This window comes from Bos javanicus, chromosome 26 (assembly GCF_032452875.1).
Source record: "Bos javanicus breed banteng chromosome 26, ARS-OSU_banteng_1.0, whole genome shotgun sequence".
In the NCBI taxonomy this organism is placed as follows: domain Eukaryota; kingdom Metazoa; phylum Chordata; class Mammalia; order Artiodactyla; family Bovidae; genus Bos; species Bos javanicus.
Window position 1 is genome coordinate 24,603,889 of NC_083893.1, and position 26,654 is coordinate 24,630,542.

The 26,654-nt window shown below is 39.2% G+C and overlaps 1 protein-coding gene across 7 annotated transcripts in view; it reads right to left on the reverse strand.

Annotated features, from left to right (window-relative positions):
* Positions 1-26,654, reverse strand: part of CFAP43 (cilia and flagella associated protein 43) — a 100,102-nt gene that overhangs the window by 64,481 nt on the left and 8,967 nt on the right. For 5 of the 7 annotated variants that reach the window (XM_061403366.1, XM_061403367.1, XM_061403365.1 and 2 more), the window contains exons 3-8: positions 24,010-24,106; positions 17,550-17,717; positions 14,853-15,003; positions 9,422-9,581; positions 4,895-4,962; positions 3,124-3,255 (exon numbers count right to left, since the gene is read on the reverse strand). In XM_061403366.1, coding sequence (XP_061259350.1) covers positions 3,124-3,255; positions 4,895-4,962; positions 9,422-9,581; positions 14,853-15,003; positions 17,550-17,717; positions 24,010-24,106 — 776 coding nt within the window. Of the gene's footprint in view, positions 1-3,123; positions 3,256-4,894; positions 4,963-9,421; positions 9,582-14,852; positions 15,004-17,549; positions 17,718-21,664; positions 21,849-24,009; positions 24,107-26,654 lie in introns of those variants that run through there. The other 2 variants (XM_061403368.1, XM_061403370.1) reach the window with 2 other exon arrangements.

The following is a 26,654-nucleotide window of genomic DNA, read 5'->3' on the forward strand; positions in this document are numbered from 1 at the left end:
AGATTTTGGCTTTTACTCAGAATAACATAGGCAATCACTGGAGGGCTCTGAGTAGTAGAGATGCTTTTCTCACCTTGGCTACTGTGTTAAGTACACACATTTATTCTATTAAGTACTGAGAAAGTATATTAAAATCTGTTGAGATCATGACTTTGCTTTTCCTGGTCATTTTGTCATGTTTTGCTTTATATATTTTGAAGCTATTTTATTTGGTACGTATATATCTTAAAAGTTTATAGACGTCTAGTGAATTTAACATTTTACTATTCTAAAATATTAATAAACTCATTTATCCTTAGGAATGATTTTTGCCCAAAAGTCTATTTTGTCTAATATTAATATATCTCCAAAGGCTTTCTTTTGGTCAATGTTTGCATGATATATCTTTTCGTATCTTTTTATTTACTTTCAATTTTTAATTTGCTTTCAATGTTACTATATTTTTAAAAATTTACTTTCAATCTTATGCTTTAGATACATCACTTGAAAACAGTGCATAGTTAGGTTTGGCTTTTTTAAAATCAAATATACTAATATTTGCCTTTTAACTAGATCAATATTCTGTTTTGCTTTAATTGTAATTACTAGTATATTTGAGATTAAACATTATACTTTAATTTATGCTTCCTATTTTCTTCTCAGTTGTTGGTGTATCTTCCTTCTCTTTTCTTACCTTCTTTTGGGTTGCTTTCTTTAACACTTCCACTTTGCCCCTCTATTATGTGGAAATTTCATCTGATGTTTCAGTTTTTTTATGGTTACCTTACAGGTCAGAACATGTATACTTAATTTATAAACATCATAAGAACTTAAAACCTTTACTCTCTCAGATGGTGAAAGAATCTACCTGCCAATGCAGGAGACTCAGTTTTGATCCCTGAGTCTGGATGATCCCCTGGAGAAGGAAATGGCAACCTGCTCTAGTATTCTTGTCTGAAAAATCCCATGGACAGAGGAGACTGGTGAGCTGCAGTCCAAAGGGTTGCAAAGAGGCAGACACAGCTGAGTGACTAAGCACACAGCACACTCCTTTCCCTCCAACTTCACATTATTTTTGTTGTTTTACACAGTCAGTCTTCACTTACATTTCTCCACACATTTACTACTGCTCTTCATACTTTTTGCATCACAGCCTTTCCATCTGGGATCATTTTCCTTCTGCCTGAAGTACATTCTTTAGAATTTTCTCTAGTGATGACGTACTAACAAATGCTCATTTCTAAAAATGTCATTTTTCATCCCTATACTGAAAAGTATTTTCCCTGGGTATAAAATTCAGTGATAGCAACCTTATTTCACTAAATCAGGGGTCAGCAAACTTTTTCTATAAAGGGACAACCAATAAATATTTTAGGCTTTGCAGGCTGTGTGGTCTCTCACAACTACTTAATACTATCACTGCAGTGTGAAAGCAGCCGTAGACAATACATAAACACATGGGTCTGACTGTGTTCCAGTAAAACTTTATTTACGGAAACAAGCAGGAGGCTGGTTTTGACCCAAGGGTCCACAGTTTGCTGATCCCTGAGCTACATGGAAGATATCATTCTACTCTTTCTTACTTATATTATCGCCAAAGAAGTCAGCTGTTAGCCTAATTGAAAGTCCCTTGAAATAATCTGGTTTTCTCTCTGACTACTTTTAAGATTTTCTCTTTGTCTTTAGTTTTCAACAATTTCACACTGGTAAGTCTAAGTGTGCATATCTTTTTATGTATCCTGCTTGGGATTCACTGCACCTCCTGAAGCTGTAAATTCATGTCTTTAATCAGTTCTGGAAAATATCTCCTTAAATATTGCTTCTGTCTGACTCTCCTCTTTGGAATTCCAATCAAATACATGTTGGATCTTTTCACTATATCATTCATTTCTCTTACCCTCCCTTCTATATTTCGTATACTTTTGTCTCTTGGGTACCTTCTGAATAACTTCTTCCAATATATCTTCAAGTTCATCTATTCTCTCTTTGGCTGTGCCCAGTCTTCTGTCAGACATATTCATTTAATTTTTACTTTGTAAGTATATTTTTCTTTTGTATGATTTCTATTTGTGTCTTTCTCCCTTCTCTTAGGTTACATTTTTAATTGTTTTCTGTCCTCCATAGATACTTCAAGTTTTTCATTTATTAAAACATCATTAACACAGTTGCTTTAACTTCTGGTAATTACAGAAGCTTAAGTCTTTCCATATTTCAGTTTCAATTTCTTTTAGGCAAAAAAATCATTCAATTTTACTTGTAATTTATCTGAAATCATTGCCCAACAATATAAACTGATATTCCTGACTTAGGAGTCTTCCTAACAGCATAATTCATGTGGGCATTTGATTTTATCCTGCATTTATTTCCCTCCCTTCTTCTCTTACAGAACCTATACTCTCCCTAGAGAACCACCCATTACTACAATCTCAGTTTATGTTTGAGTAGATGACAGAGGATGAGATGGTTGGATGGCATCACCGACTCAATGGACATGAGTTTGAGTAAACTCTGCGAGTTGGTGATGAACAGGGAGGCCTGGTGTGCTGCAGTCTATGGGGTCGCAAAGAGTTGGACATGACTAAGCTTCTGAACTGAACTAAACTGAGATGACTCTGCCTAGGCTCCAAGGTTAGACATGTGACCTAGGCCTGGTCAATGAGAATTTAGAATCCCTCTGGACATAGTAATTGACTCAGGGGTAGAAAAGTGACCCAAGCTAGTACAATAAGTCCAGGTTACAGGACCTTTTTTTTCCAGCTGCTATCTTTCTACTAAGGTCACCAAGAGGATAAAAATATAAAACTGGAGTTTCCGGAGGTTCTTTTGACACCATCTTCATAGAAAGGGAGGAAGTAGAGAGGAAACAGAGCTAAGATATGGCAGAAAAACAAGGCTAGTAGCAACACGGGAGTGCCCAGATTTATATCAATTCCCTGTTTGCTTTCAGTTATATATGCACAAAAAGAAGAAACAAACACTCAAGTGTTGCCTGGACTTTTAAATTGGCTGATTTTTCATTTGCAAGCTAAAGAGTCTTGACTAGCAATGGATCATTATGCAGCACATTCTGCCCTTCATTCCTGTCATGCAATGATGATAATAATAATATCTGAAAACTTATCAAGAAATCACCATTTAGCATACCTTGTCTGTCTGAATCAGCAACATTCTGTAACTAGGAGAAAACATCAAATGTTCCACTGGCCTTTCAACCTCAAGAAAATCCTCTACTTTGTAATTTGTATCTTTAATAAGTAAAGAATACACAAAGCCATCCTAGAAACCAAAAACAATGAGATAAATGAAGGAAATTAGTCTCAGTCCATGCATAGTATACTTTCCTCATCAAATCAGCTAAGATTTATTGATTAGCATTTATATCATTTTTGGAAACATCATCTATATTTACATTATCTAGAATGCTCTGTCTTCTTCCCTTTATTTAGCCAATTTTTAATCATGTTTCCTGGTCAATTTTTAATTTTATCTTTTTTTCTGACACATTTTCAATTACCTAAAATTTTACTAATCTCCCCTTTCTTTGAACTTCTTTAGTATTTATCACCTTGCCACATTCTTCATGATAAAGGGCGTGGGGTAGGTGAGGCAGAGTTTACCGTGTGGCTGGTATTCAGCAGTCTCCTTACTTCAAAGGACCTTAGCCTTCATGTATGTTCTTTAATTATTATTTTGTGCATTCTTAAATCTCTAAATGACTCAAAGGTGGGGAGTGTGCTGTTTATTTCCTTTGTATTCTCCTTTCTAGTTTTCACACAGTGCTAGAAACAGGGCAAGTATCCAGTAAAAATGGGTTGGTTAAATGTTGATCAGTAAGTTGTAAACAGTTTTAGGTTAATTTAACTACTTTCAAGAAGAACTTAAGTTATTTTTACAGTAATGAAAAAATTCTGGGCAAACTCGCCGTCATTTCTAGATTAGACCCCCTAATGACTAAGAGGTATTTGTGAGATGGCTTGGTTCGGACTTGGGACCTGGGGAAAAACATGCAAGGTGCTTCCAAGCTCATTATCACTCTCCATCCCTCACCAGAGCAGACGCTCCAGGCTTCCCTTTAAACTAGATTTAAAAAAAACAACCCACCAAGGGTGACTTGAGAAGGACAAATGCAGACTAAATGTAGAAGGAGGTAGTCCATTGCAAGGTTGGGGAGAGGAGATTGTGAACTAAATGTAGGTTTATGAGCTCCAGACTGCTTGCTGTTGGTGGAGCTTTCATTCTGACAGCATTTTGCAGCTGCCCTTAGGTTCCTAGAGGTGTGATCTGTGGCAAAAGAAGAGACGAAGCTAACAGTGTTTTGGGACAGCTACCAGTAGACCAGAGATTTTACTGTAGGTTGGCTTCAAACCTTAGCATTGATTACAACCACATGGAAAAGTAATATGGTGTGGCCCCTTTTCTTACTTACTGAAGCTGTGGGCCCTAAAAAATTAGAGAAAGGACTTTGGAGGTTACCACGCTTGGGTTCCATTTCCAGCTTCTCCACTTACTGGTTGGTGAACTCTGGAAGACTTGACTCCTTTGAGTGTGTGTGTGTGTATGTTTTGGGGTGGTGGATTTTTTAAATTTTATTTTTGTTTATTTGCAATAAGACAGACATGATAGTTCACTATAATGTTTTCTATAATTTTGTATATATATATTATTTGTAATAAAAAGTTTTATAATAGCACCCCTGACAAAAGAATTTTAATTAATAAACTGACAGAACTTGGTATCACATATTATGGTTCATCATAGTAAATGGCAGCAAATAGAAATTTTGTATATTTTCTTTTTCCATTTGACATATTTTTTAACCATTTTTAATTGAAGTATAGTTAATTTACAACATTGTGTTAGCTTCAGGTATATATTTTCTTGAAAGCAATTAATTTTGAAGAAAAAAATACATTACAATTCCAGAAGCAAGCACGCCTCCCTTCTGATACACCATGGTGACTGGACTGATAAGATTTCTTTCAACTTTGGGAAAGAAAAACAAAGTAAAACAGGTGACACATAATTAAAAGTACCATACAGAGTAATTAGTCTCACTTGCTTTACTAGGACTACTCATTTCTTTGTAATTCCTTTTTCTACAGATCAACTTTCTATCAGAATATATGCTATGATGCCTCTCAAACAATAGAGAATAAAAGCTGCTTTGCAATGGTTACTGATGATAATGATTAATTAATGATTAATGATAAATCACACAAGTTTTTTTTTATGTTCTGTATCATCAGATCTATGGGAGTAACATTGTGGAATTATATAGTAAATATATTTCCTTTTTTAAGGAAACAAATTAGAGATTTTAAGAGGCCAGGGGGGAAAAAAAGACAAAAACTATATCATTTTTAAGCTTTATACTTAAGATTTGCATATTTTATAGCATGCAAATTTGTACCTCAATAAATAAAACATAGTGGATTTTTAAAAGTAAAAATAAAACAAGATTTATAAGATCTTTGTTATTAATAAAATATTGTCCTGGGGGAACATCACAAAAAGCACACTAGCTTTTATGTAGATAAGCTGCAAGAACTACAAGATCAAAGGCTCAGAGACACCTGCTAGACTTTTATTTATCACATACTACCTGCTCAGCATTTTGCCAGATGCTAAGAAGCATAGTGCCCTTTCCTCCAAAGACTGTTCACCTCCCAGTAGCTTCTTCTCTTTAATCCAACTGCCACCGAAGTCCATTGCTATGACTCCGGCCTAGTCTAGATGCCTGCTGCTTACAGCTACTCCTTTCCTAAACGATGGATAATTTATGTCCGCAAGCACAGTTCCAATTGGGGTACATCTCCACTCAGGAGTTGATGTCATTCCACTGTCAGAGGGATTAGGTATAAACACCTTAGTCAGACATTCAAGGTCAGATGTGGTATCACTTAGATGTGCCTTTATTCCCACTATTTCTGCATAACACTTGATGCTCCAGACCAACTGGACAACTTCTTGTTTCCCAACCTTCCCCATGTTTTCTTGTTTACACAGACACCATTGTCCAAAATTTCACCTACCCTCACCTCTGCCTGTGAACCTATCCTTTAAGGGCTATTTCAAATGCCACCTACAACATGACTTAATTTGGCATTTTTCCCTCATCTGAATTCCCATAGAGCTTTATGATGCTTTCCTCACATCTTGATTTTTCTGGCTGCAATTATGTGTCAACTTGTCTTATTCTCTTCAATAAAATATAAATAAATACCTTGAGGCTGTTGATTATGAGATTATATATTTGCCACTTATATCAACTCAAAGGCACCAGTGTCCTCCACATTGAAGGACACTGAAGATAGAAAGAAGATAGAAAACATTTGTTTGGAAGTTAAACAAAAGTTATAAAAATATATATGTATCATGAAAATGATAAGAAATAGTATATAGGATGGAATTAGTGAGCAATAAAAGACTATGTACAGGGACTTCCCTGGAGGTCCAATAGTTAAGACTCTCAACTTTCACTGCAAGGGGCGCAGGTTCGATCTTTGATTGGGGAACTAAGATCCCATATGCTGTGCAGTATAGCTAAAAAAAAGACTATATACAACTAAGTCCTAAATTGTATAAAACATCGCAAAATAGGAATTTGGAAATGAGAAATATTGTTTTATAATTCACTTTACAAACACAAAGAGGTGCCAATTTACCCTCTAGCAATCTCTGGGATTAAACTATAGAGCCAAAGTTGAAGTCACTGTTCCTAACTTCAGAGTTGATGACTAGTGGGAAAGACAGTCTTATTTAACTTATATGCAGAGTATATCATGCAAAATGCTGGGCTGGATGAAGCACAAGCTGGAATTAAGATTGCCAGGAGAAATATTAGTAAACCTCACGTATGCAGAAACCACCCTTATGGCAGAAAGTGAAGAAGAACTAAAAAGCCTCTTGATGAAAGTGAAAGAGGAGAGTGAAAGAGCTGGCTTAAAAATCAACATTCAAAAAACTAAGATCATGGCATCCAGTTCCATCACTTCATGGCAAATAGATGGGGAAACAATGGAAACAGTGAAAGACTTTATTTTGGGGGGCTCCAAAATCACTGCAGATGGTGACTGGCAGCCATGAAATTAAAAGATGCTTGCTCCTTGGAAGAAAAGCTATGACCAACCTAGAGAGCATATTAAAAATCAGAGACATTACTTTGCCAACAAAGGTCCATCTAGTCAAGGCTGTGGTTTTCCCAGTAGTCATGTATGGATGTGAGAGTTGGACTATAAAGAAAGCTGAGCGCTGAAGAACTGATGCTTTTGAACTGCGGTGTTGGAAAAGACTCTTGAGAGTCCCTTGGACTGCAAGGAGATCCAACCAGTCCATCCTAAAGGAGATCAGTCCTGAATATTCATTGGAAGGACTGATGCTGAAGCTGAAACTCCAATACTTCGGCTACCTGTTGCAAAGAGCTGACTCATTTGAAAAGACCCTGATGCTGGGAAAGATTGAAGGCAGGAGGAGAAGGGGATGACAGAGGATGAGATGTTTGGGTGGCATCACCAACTGGATGGACATCAGTTTGAGCAAGCTCTGGGAGTTGGTGATGGGCAAGGAGGCCTGGTGTGCTGCAGTTCATGGGGTCGCAAAGAATCACACACAACTGAGCAAATCAATTGACTGAGTGGGAAGGACCGTCAGGCACAGGAGGCATTATATTTTGATAGAGGATGAGGCTATAACAAAGATGTGAGTCTGATGGAACCCCAGATGGGGCACCTGAGTTTGCCTATAGGTTGGAGTGAGGACACAGAGGCTCTACAATGGATAATTTCACTAGGTAGAGAGGAAGACATGGCATCCTAGACAAAGGTAACTCCCAATGCCAGGAGGCAGTATTTAGAGAGAGTACAGGAATGATGAGAACTTCTATGAGGCTCAAGTGGGAGAGCTGAAACTGGAATGACCGGCCAGAAGAGAGACTTATTTTTTAGAGAGCTGAGGGATGGCATTGTGAACATAAGATCAGAGGGTGGCCCAGGCCTGGAGAGTACAGATGAGAGTAATGGGAAGAGTGAGGTAGGGGGAGTGTGGTAGGCTGAGATAGGAAAGCTGAACCTAATGGCTCTACTTTCACAGTGGAGTGTGAGTCAGGGAACAGGAGAGGGAGTATATGAAGATGTGTAGATGGGGAAGACTTGCTGTAGGATGTGGTGTTTGAGCTGCAAACTGGAGGATTCAGAGTGAAAGGTGACAAGGGAATGAGCTGGCTGTGAAATGTCTGTGAAATGATGGGAAGAAATGACTGGCTAGATCAGAAAACTCATACTGGGGAGTAGTCAAAAATAATATTAATGGTACAGGTAAGAAAGGATCAGAGAGGGCTTGAAATTAAGCCATAGTCATCCTTGAGTTAAATGTGGAAAATGGTCTTCAAGAAGGGCAGTTTGGCAGGGATGGGATGCCTGGTTTGGGTCGACTATGGATTGAGCTCAATGAAATCAGCTCTATGGTTGCTGCAGAAATCAGGGTGTGAAAGAATAAGAAGAATTAGAGTGGAAAGTGCATTGGTCAGGTTGGAGAACTTGCCCTGGTGAGACTCCCTTCTCAAAGTGTCTACATGCAGCTTCACACAAGGTGATATTGGCTTCTCTGACCCAGGACAACTCTGATGGGACCAGGAGTGGACACTTGATCTAAGGAGAACAGATCAGATTCTCTCAGAAATGCTAGTGGGCCCACGGAAAGTAATTTTCAAGATGGCAGTTGGTCCTAAAGGAAGGTCTCGTGGAGAGAGTTACTGTGGAAGGCAAGGAAGGGCATATTAGCTGATTAAACAGGCATATTATGAGGAGGGCTTCCCAGGTGGCACTAGTGGTAAAGAATCTGCCTGCAAATGCAGGAGACGCAAGAGATGCAGGTCTGATCCCTGGGTGGGGAAAACACCCTGAAGTAAGAAATGGCAGCCCACTGCAGTATTCTTGCCTGGAAATTTCATGGGCTGAGGAGCCTGGTGGCTACCGTCCACGGGGTCACAAAAAGTCGGACAGAACTGAGCAACTGAGCACCTATGTATGCAGAAGGATACAGCATAGTAAGAACTTGGACTCTGAAGTCTTATTGTCTGGGTTCAGGTGTCAGCTCTATAGTTTACTAGTTATGTGAATTTGGGCATGTTTCTTAAGTTCTTAATGCCTCCATTTCTTCATCTATATCATGAAGATAAAAATGTATTTCCTTATGAACTTGTTTTAAGGATTATGTGAAATATGTATATAGAGTGAGAGTAGAAAGTCTAGAGCATAGAACACTTAATATAGGTAGCTAAAAGAAACATCCAGAGGACTTGGTAACTACCTAGAGGATAAAGAAGAAGGAGGAATCAAAGACGTCTCTAAAAAGAGAAAAATACGGAACAAAACATCCTTTGTCAGGTGGAAAACCATCACCAATGGCTACACTTCTGGGAAGATGAAGCAAAGCAGTTTCTTACCCCTTGGTGGTCCGTCTTCTATCTTATTAATCACAGTTACCTTCAAAGTTTCTCCATTAACCATTAACAGGTGACCCTCTTCACAGCCAATGTATAGGTCACTTGTTGGAGTCCAGCAGTGCATAGTCGGGTGAAGCAAAGAATACAGATCGTCTTTAGGCTTCAAGGAAAGATTTAAAACCTTGTGTTAAGACAACAGTCATGCCTAAGAGCCAGAGAAATACGTAACAAAAACAATTTCCAAGATGAAAACAAATTAATATGTGTCTACATGCATTTATTGGTCCTGCCCTTTGCCCAGAGCTAAATGAACTTCTTCCTGCTCCATTTCTCTCTCTACATTTTAATCCCCTAGGAAAAATATTAGGGGTTTTTGCCAACACATTGAGAGTTCTAGTGTCATAGTTTTTTTGCAGAAGTCTTGAGTAATAATTTGTATGCTGTTTCTTGGTGGACTTTTTGATATCTTGGACCTAAAAAAGCCATTGTTTAGCGAAAGTCACCCCATTTGAGGAAGATTTGGGTCAACCTTTTCTCTCCTGGTTCATGGCAGGGGGCATGAATGTGATTTTTCTATGGAGTGGTTGGCCCCAATCCTCTGCTTAGCTCTCTGTAACGGAGGATGAGAAGAGGACCCCTGGTCTGGTTCTCAACGCCTCTGTAGTTCATGAAACATCCTACCTGACTTTGATTCCATGGAAAACTCAGAGAGAAATGCACAAAATCTATGGAATGTACCTAGAAAAAAAACTGGCTTTGGGAACTAAAACTAAGGGTCTAGGGCAAATTTTTCCTGTAAAGGACTATGTGAAAAATAAGCTTTGTGGACCACATAGGTCTCTGTTATATCCCTTTCTTTTTTTTTTTAAACACTTAAAAAATGTAAAAGAACAGTCTTAGCTTGCTTGAAGTCACATAAAGGCAGGTGATAGTTTGCTGATCTCTGCCTTTGATGATAATATCTCAGTGTTATGCCCCCTGTAGCTTTAAACATTCTGTCCAGCAGGGGAGAGGCCACTTCCCTTTCTGCCCACACAGAGCAGGCCTCCTTGAAAGTCCTGGACCACCTGGTTATCTTCCCAGAGGTACAATATTTTGGACACGCCCTCTCACCTCTGCCCCCCAAAGCACTGACTAAGATTCTGAATTCAGGGTACTATAAAGTAACATAGTATGGCATTCTTTCCTTTCTATTTAAACAAGTCAAACATCCTACACTTTACTCTTATTTATCTATTTACATATTTGTTTATAACAAAACATTTAGTACTATCTGAGGGTTTTTTAAATACTATACTATTATTTAGAATTGCATTAGCTACAACATAACAGCTTTGTTTTCTTTAGGCATCCTTATAGCCATAGGAACAGAAAACATTTTAAATAAGCTAATGGCCAAATTAATAGAATTCTTATATCTTTGAGAGATCCATATTTATTTCATTCATTTATTCATTCATCTACCAAATATTTACATATCATGCACTGTTCTAAGCACAGGGATGTAGCAATGAACAAAACAAAACAAACAAACAAACAAACAAACAAACAAAAATATATATACCCTCATGGGACTTAATCTTGGTGAGGGAAAATAGAGCAAAAAGAAATTAAGGAAAAAGAATTATATATACATACATAAATAAAATATTATGTGTTGAAAGTGCTGTGAGAGAAAAATAAAGCTGGGGAAGTTGGAATAGGTCTCATGGTTGGGGAATATGGTAAACCCATATAAATAGCCATTTTGTCCATTCAAAACTTGACAATGCAGGCCACCATTGTAATAAATACTCAGTTATTTAAATAGCATACACTGCTCTTTAATTTAGGAAAGGTAAAGCAGGGGTAGCCCTGCCAAAGTAATTATTCTACTGGATTCCCAATGGATACAAATTTTTGCATTTTAGTATTTCCACAAACATTTACTGGGTATTGATTATATACCATATATTGTACCAGAGAGATCTCTTGTATTGCTAAGATTATCCCTCTTCTCAATAGGACAATCACCTATTGAAGGAGAAGTAGTTATCAACAAACATCAGAATCAGAAAACATGGTAGTTTATAGCAGAAGAGTAAATATTACAAGAGAACCTACAAGAAAGCACTTTGTTCTTCCTGATGGAGTGAAGGAAATGCACAGAGAGAGAATTGTCATTTGAGATGGACCATGAACTATGAAAGCATAAGTCCTTCATGTATAGAAGCGCTTCTCACTATAAGCTTTTTAAAGGCCAGGTCATCTTGTCATCTTTAATGTATGGTTGGTCTATTTCATGCCTCCATAGCCTTGAATCCTTAGAAAATAAAACTTGAGCCACAATTTGGCCACCCAGTGGGCATAAAAAATGGACAAAATCACTCAAAAGGATTAAACTGTTGCTGATCAATGACATTTTCGTGGTATCTAACTGAGATTTGACTCAGAGGGAAAAGAGTTAGTGACTACCATTATGTAATCTTCATAATTTAAAAGTTCTTTGGTTGTCTTGATGACATTTGACTATAAATCACAAAAAGAAAGGCTCTTTCCTAGTATGGCAATGAGCTTGAAATTTTTTTAAAAAACCACACATATTTGGTTCTCATCATGTTAGTGGACATATATGCCTCAGAGGGTGAGGATTAAAACTTGGGAATTTTCTTGCCTTAGTGTACTAAACTAGTACTGTGTGCAGTTTTGTTTAAGATAAACCTGGGCTTGTCTTCCTATTATTTTCTTTCATCAATAAATATGTTCTGTGCCATTTAAAAATGAATGTGATATTACACGGTGTAAGCAGAAAGAATAACTTTCAATTATGGAAATTGAAAATTTTAAAAGAAAAGGTGCTGACAGTGTTTAAAAGTATTTGTTGGTAACACCATATCCTTGCTCAGTCCTCTGGAATCAAACATTTTGATGACTTGAAGACCAAACATAAAATACTCAAGCCCAACTTAATATTGCTTCAGAAAATGTAAGCATCCGAATATGTGTCACAATACTTGAGCTTTAAGAGGAATTTCTATTTAGCAGTTTTTTTTTCAAGGTCGATGGAAAAAGAAAACTGGGCACTTCAGATTAAATTCACTATCTTGGCTACAATTTCTGCCCAGATAACATCTGCCTTTGATTTCCCCCACGCTACTACTAGATACCATTTCTAATGCCCCAAATAAGTTGTGTAATGTGATGCCTGCCCATTTAAAGGCCTATTATGTGCTTTTCTACCGTTAGCTACAAGAGAGATAAGGGGACTATTTAATATTTGTAATTTTATAAAAATCCACATTTGTCAATTTTTAAGACCTTTAAATAGGTCAAATCCTTACTAATTTCTTTGCCATTGGTACTGGGCCACAAGAAATTCCATTCAAAGGAATAGAATCAAGACATTTGAGATCTAAGTTTAGTTACACTTTCACTCGTATAGACATTACTCAATGTGTTAGCAATTTTTTTTTCACCTTATTTATCTATAAGATGAAAGAATTAAATAGTGGCAAAATTGACTTCTAATTTAAATGTAAAATAAATGGCTTTAGTAACAGTCTCTGTATAATTTAGAGATGTCAAACTTTAATATTAAATTTGTTTTCAGGAAAAAATTGAAATGTACTGAGTTACAAAGTCCTAGGAAAGAGATATGTCTGTTTATTATGAGCACTTAAAAAAAACGGTAACTCCATATTTAAGTATTTAAAGAAGGCATTTCTGTACTATTAAAAGTATAGGCATTTCCTGTACTATTAAAAGAATTAGCTATTTTCTATAATTTGAAAAAGTGAATAATTGTCATCCTTTAGAGGAAATACTAAGAGCATACAATCTTTTCTCTTACTTGACATTTTTTAAATGATAAGAATAATTGCCTGAGTTTTAAATGCTCTATGTAGGATCCATGAAGTTGTTACACAGGGTGAATGATGGGGTTGAAATAGTTGAAAATGTGGCTTCTTTGGTATCAAAAACTAAACATAGAAACATATTTTCCAGTTGTAAATCTTGAAGGCCGACGCGTTTGTTTTTACTTTGCTGCCCCACTGTGGCTGAGTGTGGTTGCATTTCCAAGGCTAAGACTTGAACTATTAACAGGAATTAGTTACCTTCTGTAATCAGGAAAAGTGAGTAACTGTCATCCTTTAGAAGAAATACTATAAGCATACAAATTTTGCTTGCCAGAGACTTTTTCATAAACTAATTATTACACGGAACTATTTGAAACATCTGTAGCCTAACGCTCTGCAGTGGTCAGAAGCATTTGGGAACCTCTACTTCCGTTCTCCTTGGCTTGGAGCTTTCACACAAGTGTTCACACACGCAGGTTCCAGAGCCGCAGCAGAATCCAGCTCCTTACTTTCACCCCAAAGACTCTGCAGGTGTCACTCTCTGCCCCGGGCCTCCTTCTTGACCATCACTGTGCCTTACTCCCCAGCTCCCTGTTTACTGTGCTCCAGCCACAGGATTCTCCTCTCAGCTCCTCAAGAATACTGAAATCTCTTCTCTCCCCAGGGCTTTTGCATGTGCAGTGCCCTCTGCCTGAACACTCTTCACCCGGCTTGTAGCAGGAGGAATGCCCCCTCGTCCTTCAGTCATCCCTCCAGAGGCCTTCCTTGAGCAGCCTATTGATCTCTCCCTCCCCTCCACCCCCATCTCCCATCTATCCTGTTATAACACTTGCCACATTTTGCAACGATTTACTCTATCTCTTTACTTTTGGTACTGATGTCTTGTCTCTGTCTCCCTAATACAATGGATGCTCCGAGAGGTAGGCCTATGCCTGGTTGGTCACCACATGACCCTGTTGTCTAAAACTGTGACTGTTATACACAAGGAGCTTGGTAAGTATCTGTTGAATGAAAAAAATAATGAGTGACTGTTGGCAAACTCCCTTATGAAACTTTCTTCCACTGTTTTCCAGGGCCTCATTCTCTCCTGGATTTTCTCCTATTTCTGTGACTGCGCCTCTTCAGACTCTACTTCTTCCTCCTGTCTTTTGCAGACATTTTCCTCTCTGGCTCTCTTCCCTGACACCCTCTCTCCTTTCCCTCACCCCCTACTTATTCCCCCACCCCATGCTCCATGCTCCCACTATCCTCTCTGCAGTAGTAACTCTAACTTATTTCGTTTCCAGCCCTGCCTTCTCTCTGACGCTAGGTCCACATTGCCCATGTCCACCTGGCATCTCCACCTGGATGCCATCCAGCACTCCAAAATCAGTATGTCCAACTCTGAAATCACAGCTAGGCCTCCTGCTTCAGTTAGCAAGGGCCATCATCTTCCTAGTCACTCAAACTCAAACTCAGAACTCCAGAGCCTTCATCTTTCATGGTCTCCAGGGTTAATCTGTAATAAAAACCAGGAAGATCCTCTCTATCTTGCCTGTCTCATGGGATGGTCATGAAAGCCAACAGGCACACAAGGAGAGGGGCCAGGTCATTACCCTGAAAGTTTCTGCCTCTTCACCCACGAGTCCAGCAATGGCTGACACAGGGAGCACAGGTCCATAGATAGGATCCTTGGGCAACGACTGGGGAAAAATGACATCTGTCTCATTAAAAAAGGATCCATCTTCCAAAGGCAATTTTACTGACCTGTAGGGGGAAAAAAGACATCAGAACAATCAGATTAACAGAAACTAGTCATTGATAGAACTGCTTCATATAAGTGGTAAGCAAAGTGGGAGGTGTTACAACTCATGAAAAAAAAAAAACTAACAGAAACCATTCAAAAGTAAAAGAGTAGATTTAAAACTATTTATCATAAAAGGACAGGTAATACACAGTCATGAATCAAGGACATAGGGATTTTTCAAACATTTTAAAAGTTAGTATCCAAAGCAGAAATTGGAAACTTGAATGCTGCCAGGGGTTAGGCTAGTGTTGTGTGACCAGGTGGGACTGTGGCAGATGGGAAAGGATTTTCCCTCCTGTCTGGGCACAGAGTTCCTGAAACTCTTATAAGTTCCTAAGTGCATTAGGAGCTTCTTTTGTTCTATTGAGGCGATTCTGGGTGGGCTCCTGAAAGGCTCCTGAATGGGTACTGCTCACCAGAAAGACCAAGCCATGACTAGAGGCTTGGAAGTTTCAGTTTCTACTCCCATCTTCCAGAGAGAGCAGAGGAGCTAGAAATGGAGCAAATAATTGATCATGTAACGGTAGGGAGTCTGGAGAGCTTCCAGGTTGGTGAACACATACACTGGGAGGGTGATGCAGTCTAACCAACTCCTAGAAATGGGACAGAAATTCCTTCATTCAAGACCCTCCAAGACCTCACCCCATGTATCACCACCTGGCTGCTCATCTGCATCCTTCATCATATCCTTCAATAAACTAGTAAATGTCAGTAAGTGCTGTCCTGAGTTCTGTGACTTGTTCTTGCAGATTAATGTAACCCCAGGAGTGGGTCATTGAAATCTGTAATCTGTAGCTGGTTAGTCGGAAGTACAGGTAACAACCTAGTCTGAAGCTAGCATCTGAAGTGGAAGGGGGAGAGCAGTCTTGTAGGACCGAACCCTTAGCCTGTGGAATCTGGTTCTACCTCTGGGCAGAGTGTCAGAATTGAGTCGAATCGTAAACACCCAGCTGGTATCACGGAGAATTGTTTGGTGTAGAGGGGAAAACTTCCTCCACAAATGTTAGAAATGAAGTGTTCATTGTGAGAGTAAAGGAGACTCAGGCTTTTTTAAAAAAGAACTAGGCTTTTTCTCACAAAGAAACAGAAAATCTAAGAATTTTTTCTCTGTACACACCTCCTAAAGCTGGCAGGTGCCACTCAGTTCTAACCAAGAGGGTTGCTGAATTGTGAGAATTTTGATTTCAAGATTTCAAGAGAATATCATAATCTGGAATTGATGAGAAATTTCTCAAATTTTAAATATTGGTAACTAACTCCAATAAAAACACATGGACCAAAATGAACATATATGTAGATTAAACTCAGCTACCTTTACAACCTCTGGTATCAGGAATTTATTTTCAGATTTACCATATATTTACTTTTAAACTATAACATGGTTATAAAGATGAGTTTAGAGAACTCATAGCTTTAGTGTTAAGTTCAAAACGTCCTTGGTTCTGTTGAATAATTTTGAAAAATCATCACGCAAAAATAGTATTTACCACTCAAATGTAAGGCTTAACTAAGTATTTTCAAATCCTGCTTGTTTTCTGATCCAGGACAATCCACTTACTTGACCTCTCATTTTATTTTCTTATAGAAAAATCACAACTCAACATTCAGAACTAGAGAAAAATATTCAAGGGAAATAAAAGAAAATGCGATAAATTACTTGCCTGCCCTGGCAAAGATCTGATAGAGGCATTATCCACTTTATGAAAAGGTACAGTGTTGTCAACTCTGCCCTGAGACAGATTTGGCTATTCAATCAATTATCTTAAAAAAGAAATTGAGACATAAAGAATACTGAGGAGAAAGAAGTGCCTCTCTTAGGGTTCTCCAGTTTGAAAACTTAATTAACTAGCTTTACATTTCTCTTTAAAAAGGCAGGTTTTCAAATCTGCAACTTCAAGAATGTGCATGTCCAACGTCCCCTTAGTCTTTGACTTTGGGGAGTATGGAGAGAATGGTAGGCTCAGGACCACCTTAAGTCTTTGAACTCTTTTCAACAAAGGTACCATGATCATCAGCTATCACCAGGACATTGGTCTTTTAACTTCTCTTTGACCCAGTCCTATCGAAATAGGCAATTCCATGACTTCACTACACGCAACGACCCTCTTATTTATAGACAATGTGACTGAAGATATGATCTATACATTTCCCATATCTAAAATGTTCTTATTTTTGAGATTTCAATTGGGTATCAAAATAATAGGTACAAAAAACACGCTCTTTTAGAAATACATATATATTTAATACAATAGGCATATTTTGAAATGGCAAGAGTAAATACAATTTTGGAAAATTAAACCATGTTGTGATAAGGTTGATATTTAAACTCAATGGGAAATCAAGTTAAAGAGAGTCCCTTCAAAATGCAACCAACCACTCCAAAGTATGGGGAAAGATGTTTTAAGATGTGTGTATAAAGCCATTTAATTCACCAAATCGACCCAATCCCGTTACATGAATGCAAACAAAAATCCCCACTTTGCTATGTTGTAATGAAGTCTCTTACTTTGCTTTGAGATAATGCTCCTGGTTACTTCTTTCGATGGCCCACACGGTTACTGCACTTGGACTTGACAAGCACAGCTGGCGCCAATTCATGGGGTTAAAAGTCATCTGGCTCACATCTACACCGGGTTGTGACTTCCTGCACAGAATGACACCTGATTCCCAGTTCCTGAGACAAAGTTGAGTTTGGTGAAAAATAATTCATTTGAATTTCATGTCTTGAGAACATATATCTAATTATTGGGTTGGCCATAAAGTTCATTCAGGCTTTTCCATAAGAGAGAATGAAAACCTGGATGAATTTTTAGCTATTCCCAAAACTTGAAAACAACTTACATAACTTGAGAATTTATTATATAATTTATTAATCTATTATCTTAATATCAAGATTAAAATAATTATGCTTATAATTATAGTGTACCCTCCTAGGAAAGCAAGACAATTATTTTAAACTATTACTTTGCAATGTGCTACTAAGGCTGTTTCATGCTCCTTATCAAATTTGGATTTGACTCATTTATATCTAGAAAGTGGAAAGTACCATCGCATGTGCTGAAAAGTGTAGGTGCCTAAATCGCTTCGTACTACAGATGAGTACTCCTTATAAGTTGAGATGCCCTGTACGCACTGATGCCAGCTGAGCATTTACTGAGTTTTAAAAATCACAGTAGGCTTCCCAGGTGGCTCAGCACTAAAGAATCCACTTGCCAATGCAGGAGATGCGGGTTCAATCCCTGGGTGGGGAAGATCCCCTGGAGAAGGAAATGGCAACCCACTCCAGTATTCTTGCCTGGGAAATCCCATGGACAGAGCAGCCTGGCGGGCTACAGTCCATGGGGTCTCAAAGAGTCAGACACGACTTAGGGACTAAACCACTACCACCTGTCCCTGGAAGAGCCCATAGGGTTATGCTCAGTTACATTGTTTGGTTTTTGCCCCTTTAACAACAAACAAAAATCATAATACTAGTACTTTAAAACAGATTGATTCATTTACCCACTTGAGAGAATATCTTGAATGCCTATCATGAACAAGGTCCTTTGCTAGATAAAATAAACAGAAGAAAAATTCGTGTGATCTGTCCCCTCACAAGGAGCCAGAACTCCACTCAGGGTTGCGAATTGCAAACTAGAACTAAATTATGTGGAGTTCACCCTGTCTCTTGGCTCCCTCCTGCTTCCACCTCCTTCCATCCCCATCACAGAGGTCCCATCCATCACATTAACTAATCTCTTGCTGGTATCACTGATTCCCTGGATTGTTTTTACTTTCTGCCTCAGATGCCTGGGAAAACACATCAACCCTGGATGGATATGGCTGAAAACCTGAGCTGCTGAAACAAAGGAACAAATATCACAGGACTATGTGTGTCGGTGATATTATAAATTCATGTTTACCACCTACGAGGACCCTCAATACAACCTCCAACCCTCCTTTGTTTCTCTGGTTGGTTCTCTTTCCTATTCTCTAAAGTGCTGATTTTTAATACTCTCCATTTTCCTGAAGGCTCTAACTCCTCCAGCTCCTTCTTACTCTCAGTAAATGGCCTTGATTTCGATGAAGAAAACAGAGGTTATCAGCCGACAATTCCTCCAAATTTCTGAGATCAAGTGTGACAACCTGCCAAGTTCTGTATCATTCTTTCCTTATTCTCTTCTGTTACAATGGAAGACATATCCTCCCTTCTGCTTAAGGCCAGTTTTACCACCGGTGCTCTGGACTCTACAGGTCTTGACTTCTTAAGAACATTAGTTTACCCATTATTCCTTCTCTTTTGCACCTTTGGGCTCTCCCTCTCTCCTGACTCCTCTCTGTCAACCCTGAAGTGCTCATCTGTACCATCTTTTCAAAAATCCCTCCCCTAATCTCACACTTTAATGTGTCTTCCCTTGGAGCCAACCTCCCTGAGTGAGTTGTTTAAACTCACCGCATCGTCTTCCTCACTCCTGTTCTCCCCTCATCCCAGGATATCTGCACCCCATCACCACCATTCCACTGACATAGATATCTGTCTCCCATCTGTCTGTCTCCAAGATCCACTGACATCCACCTTCATCCCAAACCTGGCAGGCTCTTTTCAGTCCTTGTCTAACTTAACTTCTACAGGACTGGTCTCCGCTCACCACAACCACCTTCTGGGATGACTCTTGGACTCTGTCTACAAAGCTCTTACGTGAAACCCCTAACTGTCAGCCCCATGCTGTTTCTGGGCCCTGGATCACATGGGTCTAGCTGACTTGGTGGCTGTCTAACTGCATAGGCTTCAACTGACTTCATGGGCCCACTTTGCTTGCACCTCATCTCATGCCTGCTCTACACACCAAGAGCCTCAGGTTGCACTAAGTCTGAAAGTGGGGCGGAGTTAATACCCTGTGCAGGGGACTTTTGATTGATGGGGTAACAGGAGTGGTGGGCAAGTTCCCATATCTTCCTCTCCCCTTCCCAGCCCCTTGTGTCACGGCCCAGGGACTGTCCATGTTCACAGTATTCCACAAGGCCTCTCCAAAGACCACCTGTGGCAGAGCAGCTAAGTGGTGCCCAGTGAATTAATGTGCGCTCACACTGGCTCTCTTCCTTCCCTCCCTCCCCCTTTCTAGCTTGCCTCCTTCCTGAAACTGTACTCTCTCCTAAAGAAGGGGCATGTGAGTTTCTGCCTCAGGCTCTGCTTTCTTCAGAATTCAGGCTCAGGTGCGTTCTGGAACCTCCATGCCCCTGTCCGTCCTCGCTCCATGACTGCTCCTTCTGAATGTCCTGTGAGGCCCTTTTCCCCTTTCAGCCTCTTTTATTGGCGTTCCTCTAGGTTCTGTTCAAGGTTCTCTTGTAGGTGCCCTACCCACTTTCAGCACTCTGACTACTAATCTAACAACCCCCAAATGTTAACCTCCAGCACTCTCTCCTGAGCTCTGGTCCTAGCTATCTAGGATAGAGGCAAACTGCGTCTCTCAAAATCTATTCTCCATTTCTCCTTGCTAGTAACAGAGTCCCCGAGTTTTTAACCAGGTACATGGTCACCCACAGTGAGGACCATATTTCCCAGCATGCTTTGTAGCTCCCTGTGGTTTGTGACCAAGCTGGCCAGTGGGCTCTAAGTAGTAGTGATGCGTGCAGTTCCCACGCTACGTGTCCAACAAAGGTTTGTGCTTTCCCCATTATGCTTTTCTCTTCCATGTGGCTCCCAGAAATGTATGGCTGGTGCCCCACTTTAGACTAGAGATGAGGGCAACACCCTAGGAGTGTGAGAACAACAGAATAGGGGAGACAGATCCCAGACACCGGTAAGCCCCCAGAGCAGCCACAGGCTTCTCATACCCAAACTGCTACACGGGAGAAAAAAACTCCTGTCTTGTTTATGCCATCTCTTTAGGGTGACTTGGGTTTCTGTAGCAGCAACTGAACCTTAATCCTAACTGATATATCAACTGCCAACTAGACATCACCATTTCTTTATCTCAGGCACCCTCAACTCAGCTTGTCCCAACTCATCTTCCCCAAACGCCTCTTCCAACCTCCCTCTACCCAGGCCTTCTATATCTTTCTGAAAAGCACCATCATGTCCCCAGGTTTCCCAAGTCACAGCTCTGGGTAAAACCCTCAACTGTCCCTCTCGCTCAGCACCATGCCCAACATTCAGTCAGTCACCAAGCCCAATGGTGCTGCCTCCTAAACACCTCCCAAGAATCTCCACTTTCCTGCATCCCTATGCTCACTGTTCTAGTCCATGCCACGACTATCTCTCATCTGGACCACCAAAGCCTCCTAACTGATGTTCCCTCCTTGATGTGACCAGAAGATCTTTATATGCAGACTGATCATGTCATTTTCACATCCCTGGTAAAAGCCCTTAATAGACTCCCATTGCTTCTATGATAAAGGATGTGCCAACTTGCATGACTTACACAGAGGATGAGTATCCTTTTGCATTAATTATTAATAACATACCCCTTTCATTCTCACAAGTGTCCAGATTTGGATGATAAACTCCACGGTCACTATTTACAAGGATGATCACACACTGGCCACACACTGTCCCTTTGGGCTTGCCTCTCATGGCTGGTCTCTTGTTTACATCATTACGACCTCTTAAATTAAATCTTCAAATTTGCCATATTTTCTGACCTCATGGCCTTTGCGCATGCTTTTTCTCTGCTTAGAATCTTCTTCCTTCTCCTCTTCACAAATCTCATTCCTCCTCATCTTTTAAGCATTGTTATGGATGGATTTGTGTCTCCCACAATTCATAGGTTAAGGTCCTCACCCTCAGTATCTCAGAGTGTGACCTTATTTGGAAGGAGGGTCTTTCCTAAATGAAATGAAGTCATTTAGTGTGGCCCGACTCCAATATGATTAGTGACCTTAGAAAGGGGGAAATTAAGAGACAGATATACAAACAAGGAGAACACCATGTGAACACGAGGACAGTTATTCACAATCAGGAACAAATTCTCTGTCACAGCTCAGCAGGAATCAATCCTGCTGACACTTGATCTCAGATTTCTGCCCTCCAGAACTGAGACAATAAATTTCTGTGGTTAAACCACTCAGGTTGTGGTACTTTGTTAATGGCAGCCCTAGCAAACTAAAACAATCATTAACAGGTGAGTGAGTAAACAGATTGTGCTATATACCATGGAATACAAAGGAATGAACTCTCGAAACACACAGCAGCGTGGGAGAATTTAAAATAACTATGCAGCATGGAAGAAGTCAGATTTAAAAAACAGTATATAATGTATATGCAATTCTATAAGATGCAAACTAACTCAGAGTGAGAGAAAATACACCACTGGTTCCCCAGGGGTGAAGGCAGGGAAGCAATGGTGTACAGGCATGTGTGCCCAGTCACTCCGTCACGGCCAACTCTATGAGGCCCCACGGACTGTAGCCCACCAGGCTTCTCTGTCCATGGGATTTCCCAGGCAAGAATACTGGGGTGGGTTGCTGTTTCCTTCTCCAGGGGATCTCCCCAAAACAGGGATCAACCTTGAGTCTCTTGCGTCCCCTGCATTGCCAGGTGGGTGCTTTACCCTGGGAAGCCACATGTATGTGTGGCATACCTGGATCTGAAGGAAGGATCTGAAGGAGCACAGGAAAACTTTCGGAGATGATGGATATATTCATCATCCTGGTCATGGTGATGGTTTCATGAATAAGTCAAAAGTCATCAAGTTGTATATATATAGTTTGCTGCTGCTGCTGCTGCTAAGTCGCTTCAGTCGTGTCCGACTCTGTGCGACCCCAGAGACAGCAGCCCACCAGGCTTCCCTGTCCCTGGGATTCTCCAGGCAAGAACACTGGAGTGGGTTGCCATTTCCTTCTCCAATGCATGAAAGTGAAAAGCGAAAGTGAAGTCGCTCAGTCATGTCCGACTCTAGTGACGCCATGGACTGGAGCCTACCAGGCTCCTCCATCCATGGGATTTTCCAGGCAAGAGTACTGGAGTGGGGTGCCATTGCCTTCTCCAATATATATAGTTTATTATACATCAATTATATCTCAGTAAAGTTGTTTTATTTTTTTTAAGTTACTCTATATAAACTAAATGTTGTTCTCTGAATCTAGATTATTACATTCTTCCATGAGAAATGCTGATGTGTGTGTGTGTGTGTGTGTGTGAGAGCACTCAGTGATGTCTAACTCTTTGCAACCCCATGGACTGACACCCACCAGGCTCCTTGGAACCTTTCCATGGAACTTTGCAGGTAAGAATACTGGAGTGGGTTGCCATTTACTTCTCCACGGGATCTTCCCTACCCAGGGACTGAATCCAAGATTCTTGCTTCTCCTGCATTGGCAGGTGGCTTCTTTAACAGCTGAGTCACCACAGAAACCCCGAGAAAAGCTGGTATGTAAGGGGTATTCTCAATAATCGTTGGAACATTCCATATTTCACTTTAATAAGACAAATTCCCCCAGAAGGAGTCTATGTTATGGATAGAACAATGAGTGCATCTTTGAAGGTGGCCACATGAAGTGACCCAGTAAAGACCAGACTTATTAACAAGTCTTATTAACAAGTATTTTCTTTACAGCTGGAAAATGGGGTATGATGTTCTACTCTCTGTACATATAATTGTTCTAATGTCCCTAAAAATAATTACTTCAAACTGAGCTCTAATATAGGGACATCTTAATTTCAACATTAGTGGAAAATATAAAATAATTCAAAGGTATCATATGATTTAAGAAAAGATAAAACTTTATGTAATTATCCATGTATTCTTTACCTGACAAAGGAATATTATAACACATTAATAAGAAGAGAAAGACAGTAGTTAATCTGTTAGCTTTTGCCCTGCCAATTTGCTGCCTGAAAGTGGTGATTAAGCCAATGATTAGGACTTTTATTTTTTTCACTTTTCCTTGTTCCAGATTTTTCATGTAGATGTCCTTTGATACAATCTAGAAGGATATGATCAAAATGTGACCCAATGAAAAGAATTCTGCAGGAGGCTGCAACTTACCAGAGGGCCAGTTCAAATTCTGGAAGGGAGGAGTAACTAGCCAGGTAGGTGCCACAGTAACTGAAGGAAAGTAAAGTGTAGTCTAGGAGAACGTTGCCTATAATATAAAAACCCATTATAAGGATTTAATCATGTGCAGATTAACTATAGTCTTATAGTTTAATTTCCCTTATTTAATAATTTTTACATAATTCAAGAGCTTTGGGCCCTAGAATAAGACATGTCTTGACTGACATCTAACACTATTAATAGAAAGTTATGAGCAAAGTGAAGATCCATTTTTAAAAGATTTTAGAGTGAATTAAGCCATGAGGTTGCTGTCTCGTGACTTCAGTGCAAAACTGAGTACACTGCACCACGCACATCCCCATGTGACTGGAAATGGCCCAAGAATAAATACATGAAACGTGGTAATTAGAAAAGCTATTCATTCAAACAACTTGAAAAGCCTTGAAGAGCTGCAATAATTCTAGCTTGTTTCCATATCTCTGCCTCGTAGGTCATCTCTGGCCCTTAGCTTAATATCTTTCAGCCTTTAGCACAACTAAAAAAGTTCTTTTCTCATTTGTACCTACAGCTGAAGAAATGAAACATGACTTTAAAAGTCTTAGCAACATGTTTAAAATGTGCACAGTGAGGATGCTAATACAGGGAAGTATCTGCGTCTGCCTTCCTTATATGTGAGGCTCTGGTCTCCCCTCCTTTAGCTGCTGCTCCTCAGTGTGGCCCCAGAGATGCAAGCTTTGCCTTCTGTTTGTCTTCTTTACATTCATGTCTTTGTATCACTTTTTACCTCTACCTTCAACAACAATAACAAAAATGTTATCAATTTAACACTCTGCCTAGCAATTATAAGCTTTTAAAAAATTGTGACCTTGATAAGCAGAAAAATTTCATCTCAGTTTAAGATACTCTTTTAAATGTATGTTGAAAAATAAATAAAATGAATATTGAGACAGAAGACTTTATGCTTTTGGACATTGTTAGTCTTGTGGTTTGGATAAGCTCTTTTTCCACTGCTCTATCAGAATATCTGTCTTTGTTCCTTATTTCATAAATTCTCTGAAAATACTCGGTCATATTTGTTCAAATATTTCCCTCAGTTTGTTATTTGCTTTTTAATTTTTATGGTATTTTAGATGTTCACAAGTTTTAAATTTGTATGTAATCAAAAATATGTCTATTTTAAGTTGCATCCTTTATGTGAAAAGTTCTTCTCCGTCCTCAAATTATTTCAATTTTCCACCACATATTTTCTAACTTTCGATGGGTTTGTTGTTTAGAATGAGGTCTTATTTTTGTTTGATATAAGTTTTGGTGTACAGTATGATAACAATGAGTACGTAACTTGATACTTTTGTTCTAATAAGTTTTCTTAACACCATCATTGAATAATTCAGATCATCTATTGTGCATGTGTGTGCATGTCTGGGAGCATCTTCATCATATACTTAGCTTTATAGATCCTAGAGCCTCTCCCCAGCCTTCAATTCTTCCACTGATGGAGTGATCTCTACACCTATACCACAATCTACCTGTCTACAACACCATAATGCTAAGAGGGCCCTTGGCCTTGGCATCAAGCTCTTTCAAATTATTCTCATTCTCTACTTTTTGTTCTGGAATAACATTTATTTAAGTACTCCTGGCTCTCTAAAACATGATAAACTTATGATTTACATTCTGTGAAGAATATGAGAAATATAGTTATAATAACTATAATTTTCATGCAGAAATACACCTTTTATGTTAAAATATTTTGTATCAGTGACTTTTATGTTTTTCTTCATTGAGATCAGTCACATTTCTTCCTTGAAGCATTCCTAAGTGTTTAAATCTTCCAATTGCATGGATATTTATTTTGAAATCGGCATCTTACTGAGCATTATTTTATTAGTCTTATTACACTATTATCTATTAACTCCTTTTCCATAGGTATAATTTTTCAGTTTCATATTTTGTTGCATTGGCTGGGAACTCCAAGTTGGTCTTAATATTAATGGTAACAACAGGTATCCTCAGTGACTTAGTCCTAACTTAATTGTAAATGCTTTTAGAGTCTCACTATTTAACATGAATGCTGGCTATTGGTTTGAATTAACTTTCATTGCTTGAACAGGGCAACAGCCAAATAATAAAGCTTTGGGAAATTTTAAAGAAGAAGGGTAGTTACATTCATGTACTGGCATACTTTGGAGATTCTGGGTTTGGCTTCAGACCAGTGCAATAAACCAAATACTGCAAAAAGAAAGTCACAAGAAAGTCACAGTACATATAAAAGTTATGTTTAAACTATACTGTAGTCTAGTAAGTGTGAAATAGAATTATGTTTTTTAAATGTACCTTTCTTAATTTTAAAATATTTTATTACCAAAAGATGGGGCTTCCCTGATAGCTCAGCTGGTAAAGAATCTACCTGAAATTCAGGAGACTCCGGTTCGATTCCTGGGTTGGGAAGATCTGCTGGAGAAGGTACAGGTTACCCACTCCAGTATTACTGGACTTCCCTGGTGACTCAGACTGTAAAGAATCTGCCTGCAATGCGGGAGACCTGGGTTCAATCCCTGGGTTGGAAAGATCCCCTGGAGAAGAGATTACCAAAAGATGCTAAGCATCATTTGAGCCTTTAGTAAATAACAATCTTT